Source organism: Anabas testudineus, chromosome 9 (genome assembly GCF_900324465.2).
Source record: "Anabas testudineus chromosome 9, fAnaTes1.2, whole genome shotgun sequence".
Classification (NCBI taxonomy): domain Eukaryota; kingdom Metazoa; phylum Chordata; class Actinopteri; order Anabantiformes; family Anabantidae; genus Anabas; species Anabas testudineus.
The window spans coordinates 11494883-11499832 of record NC_046618.1 but is presented as its reverse complement, the minus strand read 5'-3'; the positions used below and the strand labels follow the sequence as shown (position 1 = coordinate 11499832).

Here is a 4950-nt window from a genome sequence, read left to right as displayed (position 1 = left end):
ATGACATCAAATAAATCTGTGTGCGAGAGCAACAGTGCAGGCAAGTAAGCAGGTTCATCAGGTGCACACCCTCTCAATATCTGTGTTTGTTCAGTTGCATCAACTGTGAGAAACTTCAATAATGTCCTCTAGTATCTCAGAACCAACCTCACCTTAAAAATACTCAGCCCCTCCATAACAGGTACTGTACATTCACTCTAATGTGAAAAGCCACTACGCCATCCAAAAGATACACAGCATGATGCTCAACCCACTAAGCAACAGCCAAGTCACCTTGAGCCACTTCAACTTAGTGAGAAACAAAGCATCCACTCCTACATCTACCTACCAGCCATGTTTTCCACTGTCTACTTGTAACTGTTATAGGTTATAGGGAAATGACTGATCTGCCAAAACCCCTACAGCCAACCTCCACCGAGAGGACCTCAGGTTTCCAAACATGCCCCTCTGCCTCAGCTGTTTTCTAAATCTACTGTCAGTCATCAGTTCCTCTCTCCTTTATCTGCCCAGGGTAAACCAGTAACAGGACTTTGCATGTTGGGTCAGCCAAAATTGCTTGCTTCCTGACTTCTTCACGAACAAATTGTCTCGTCTCCAAGAGCATCACTCTGCGAGGCCAATTATATTTATTTTCTGGAGATTGGACTGGAGTGTTGTTCAGACTCCCCATATTGTGCTGGATGGGAACTACTGTTCATATTGTGTATAGATTTGTATATTGCATCATACCATTTGCAATTATTATAGATTTGATTTCAAGACTAAATAAACCTTGATGTAAATAATTTATTTAAATACACACAGTTAATATAAAAAGTGAACAAATAGTGCTACATGTCATGAAATCATCCAGCAAAACAACAGTTTATACAGTACATTTTCAACTTACACATAATACACACTTATTTACATTCTTCATACATTTAATGAAGCGTTTCCTTCTCTCTCTCTCTATTTTACTCTCTCTATTGTTCTACCAAAACACAGCATTAAACATAATCAGCAAACGTGACCTCTGTGAGGTCATTATTTCTGACTTCTTCTGCAGTATCCTGATGTTCTGCAGGAGGAGCACTGTCATTCTTACTGTCCGATATCTCACTGGCGACCCTCCCTTCTTCCATTCTTTCAAGCTCAATTCTCAGTTGCAATTTGTCATTTAGTGTCACTTGATCTTCGATGGCTTTCCGCTGATCCTCCTTTTCTTTCCTCTCTTTCTCAGCTTTCTCTTTTTTCTCCTGCTTCTTCAGCTTCCAGAAGAAGCCCAGGTTTTTCTCAGGGTAGGTGACTTTGGCCAGAGGCAGCTTGAAAATCCTATTGGTCCCCGTTGTCAGGAGGAGGAAAGTGAGGGCAGAGAGACAGAAAGGCCAGGTGCAGGCTGGCAAACCAAACTGTAGAAGGAAGATACATCATCTTTCAGTTGGTTATTATTGACTGTTATGTAATTAGCAGTGAGAAAAGAAGTCTGCTTACCCTGGACATGATATTAGAAATGGCTGAGCTGAGGTATGCGCAGAAAAATGCTGCAGAGGAGAAGAATAGAAGTAATGTGAGCTAGCATTCATATACCTGCAGTAGCAGGTGTGATCATAGATTGCAAATATCTGGTCACTCTGCCAATGTTTCACATGGGTACATGTCATGTAGCGATCGTGTCTAGATTAAATGCTTTTCATTTTCCATGTGTCACCTTACCACAAGTAATGGCGAGCAGGTGCACCTGCCAGGTGAGAGCATAAAACATTCCTCCAATGGCGATGCATGCTAACACACTGTTATATCCCCAGAGGCCAAAATAAATGTCTCCAAAAGGAGCCGCCAGAGCCAGACCTGCACAACAAACATACATTAAATCACAGCTTTCAAAGAAAAGTGCTGAGCTCAGTGTAATTAGTCTGGTTATTGTTATTATCTGTAGTTGGACAACAGTGATTCATTCTGTAGGCAGGTCAGGAAGTAAATACCAGATGCGCTGTGTATTAGTGTTTGTCAGAGTTACTTTTATAGATGTTGGTCCTCTCACCTGAGACCATTCCTGCTGCTGATCCAAGGACAGCATGAACACATGTGATGGGGGAAGAGATGAAGAGTGAGATGATAAAAATGCCCCCTGTCCAAGGGTTGTCGCAGCCATAGACTTGGCCTATTCCTACTGGAATTGACTTGAAGAGCTGAAGAAGTAGCACAGTAAAGTTAAACGTAATTGTATATGCACAACAAACCATGATGTTCACTCAGACTTCTTCATTGGGCATCTCTCTAACTCATCTGTTAGCTTTAATACATTTATCCATCTATTATCTTAATCGCTTGTCCTCTGAAGGATTACAGGAATGCTGGAGCCTATCCAAGCTGTAACTGGGCGAAAGGTCGGTTCATCGCAGGGTGGACATACAGAGACAACCATTCACAACTAAGAGTTAACCTAACTTGGGGTGAGAGGAAGTACCCAGCGAGAAACACCTTTGATACATCTGTCAAAATAGTTTCCACTAACCTAAAAAAATATCTATTGGTAGCTGAAAACAGGTTTAAACAACTGAGTAACTGTGAGCATGGCTTGTGAAATCTGAGTTGGGATTGTGATAATGTCTAATGCTGAAAATGTTACCGAATATATAGACATGTCACTGACCTTTGCTACGTTAACTTCAGCCCAGGTGATGTTGGGCATCTGTGAGCGAGGCTGAATGAGGACTTGAGGGAAGTAGGGGTTGTAGTGGCCGGTCGCGACCATGTGAAGACACACTAGGATGTTGAAGGGCAGGGTGAACACTGGCAGGTCCCAGCGGCTGTTAATAGATGCCAGGGCGCTGGACACAACTGGGCTGAAACAAGAAGAGAAAACATTCTCAGTGTTCATCTACATTTGACTGAAAAGCACAATTTCCTCTTTTATTATTCAATTAATTTTCCATAATGTATCAGTGTTGACATATTATGCATCATAGATTCCTTGCAGCTACCTTTAATTTCTTATTTTCTTACCACATCATGGACATGAAGATGTTGGGGAGCAGAAGCCACCAGTACCAGTCTCCTGCACTGGAGAACACAGCCATCAGCAGACCCACAAGGATGCCGTTGTATCCATACAGCCCTGCAGCTATTGCACCCCTGAAGGAGTGAAATCATATCTTTATCCAACATAATCAATTATCACACTGTACCATCAACAGGAACTTATATAATTGTGTTTACATTTTTGCACAGTATCGTGCTTCATATATTATATAGAGCAGAACTGTTGTTGTTGGGGAAGTCACATAACTGCTGTATTGGTTAATAAAATAAAAACAGTGTTCAAACCTGTTCTGTTGCAGAATGAGAGCAGAAATGGTAGCAGAAAGTGTGCCCACAAAGCCGTTGAGGGCCCACCAGTAGTTCTGCAGGATGAGGCCGGCAAAAATAATGAGGCCACTCAGAGGGTTGTTGACAAACATAACCTGGGCAGCTCCTCGCAAAACCCAGTCCAGCAACTGCAGCAAGATGAACTGTTCTAGAAAACGGAAAGGGGAGGGAGGCTGAGCTTTTTCCACAGCTGTGTAATCGTGAATCCACAGTGTTGCCACCAGTTCAGAAGTTAGTCTTGTCAGACTCACAAGTGTGCAGCCAGGGGCAAAATGAATAGACCACACAGTTTATGACACCTTTATTTGACTTATGTGAGAAAAAGTTCATCTTGAAAGTCGGTGGCAAGAGACACAGTGAGACGTGAAGCTTGAAGCACATGAGCATTGGCTGACGGTGCATCTGTGTCGCAATGTGATTGGCTAAGGTGAAAGAGGCCCTGTATACGTCTATAACAAAGTCACCACTACATTCACAAAGATCATGTTACACGTTGCTTTTTCTCTACAACTTTGCCTTAAGGTCACAGATTCTTTGAGTTTGTCTGTGGTCCATATAATTGTTTATACATGCATATCATACAGCTAATTCCATTGTGCCACCACTGTACTGGCTTTATGTGGATCTATTGTGGTTACTTACTTTCCATCCATTTTCCAAATGCTGCCATGTCTCCAGAGAAGTAGGATACTCCCTTGAGGAAGCGGGCCCAGGCCCTCTGCAGGGTCGTGGCTCCTGCAGGCTGCACCGGGTCATTCGCCTCCATGTGCTCAGATGGCAGGTCAAGGTGCGCCATTAGTGGCTGGAGTTCCTTAAGAAAATAATTTGAGAATTTAAGGACAAGGACATCATGTTAAAATACTTACATTATCTGTTTCATACTTCACAGTTTAACTGTGGGCACTGACTCACAGTAAAGCCGGTGGTGGCAGGAGAGCTGGTGGGCTGTGCAGCAGATGTGATATTCTTTTGAATATCCTGAGAGAAGCAAATGCATCGTTCAGCAGCGAATTGAATTAACAGTACAATCTCCATTTTAAAATGCATTTAAGGTTTACCAACCTGTATAAAAAATGTGAAATATAATCTTGCATCTTAAGAAAATGTTGTTTTTGATTTGTAACTATATTATATAATTGTGGTTCTATATTATAGAGAATAAACACGAACCAAGTAGCAGGCAAAATGTTACTTCTCTATGGTCGGTGATATTAATTTCAGTGTTTTAACGATTACTCAAAATAATACAATTAGACACGTGTCCTTACCTTTGTGCAGTGTGATCCAGGCATATGTCCCAGAATAGGTACAAGATGCATGGGCCTGCTTCTTACCAGCTGTACTTCAGAAACTTCCTCTGTTGACTTTTATAGTGATAAACTGCAGGGCAATCTCCACCCTTTCTCTCCGCCTCTCCCTCTCATCCATCTCGTCTTTTCCTCTGCTCATCCTCTACTCAGCATTGATGATCTTTTCCCCACCCACATCTCTCTAGGCCAGCACTCTTTTAGTCCACTCTCTCATTTCATGTTGAGATTTTGTTTTGTTCTCCTTAAAAAACCTTCCCTCACATTGAAAAAATTCCTTCTCTGACTCAGA

General features: G+C 42.1%; 1 protein-coding gene across 1 annotated transcript; it reads right to left on the bottom strand.

Moving 5' to 3' along the window:
• Positions 1–772: 772 nt before the first annotated feature.
• On the bottom strand, positions 773–4725 carry slc14a2 (solute carrier family 14 member 2). The gene is made up of 10 exons (XM_026344351.1): positions 4620–4725; positions 4264–4329; positions 3994–4162; positions 3310–3499; positions 2989–3117; positions 2636–2828; positions 2024–2171; positions 1696–1830; positions 1474–1523; positions 773–1391 (listed from the first exon to the last, which is right to left on the bottom strand). Exons 1-10 carry the CDS (start codon positions 4668–4670, stop codon positions 990–992), a joined length of 1533 nt encoding a protein of 510 aa, XP_026200136.1. The 5' UTR covers positions 4671–4725; the 3' UTR covers positions 773–989.
• Positions 4726–4950: the final 225 nt, after the last annotated feature.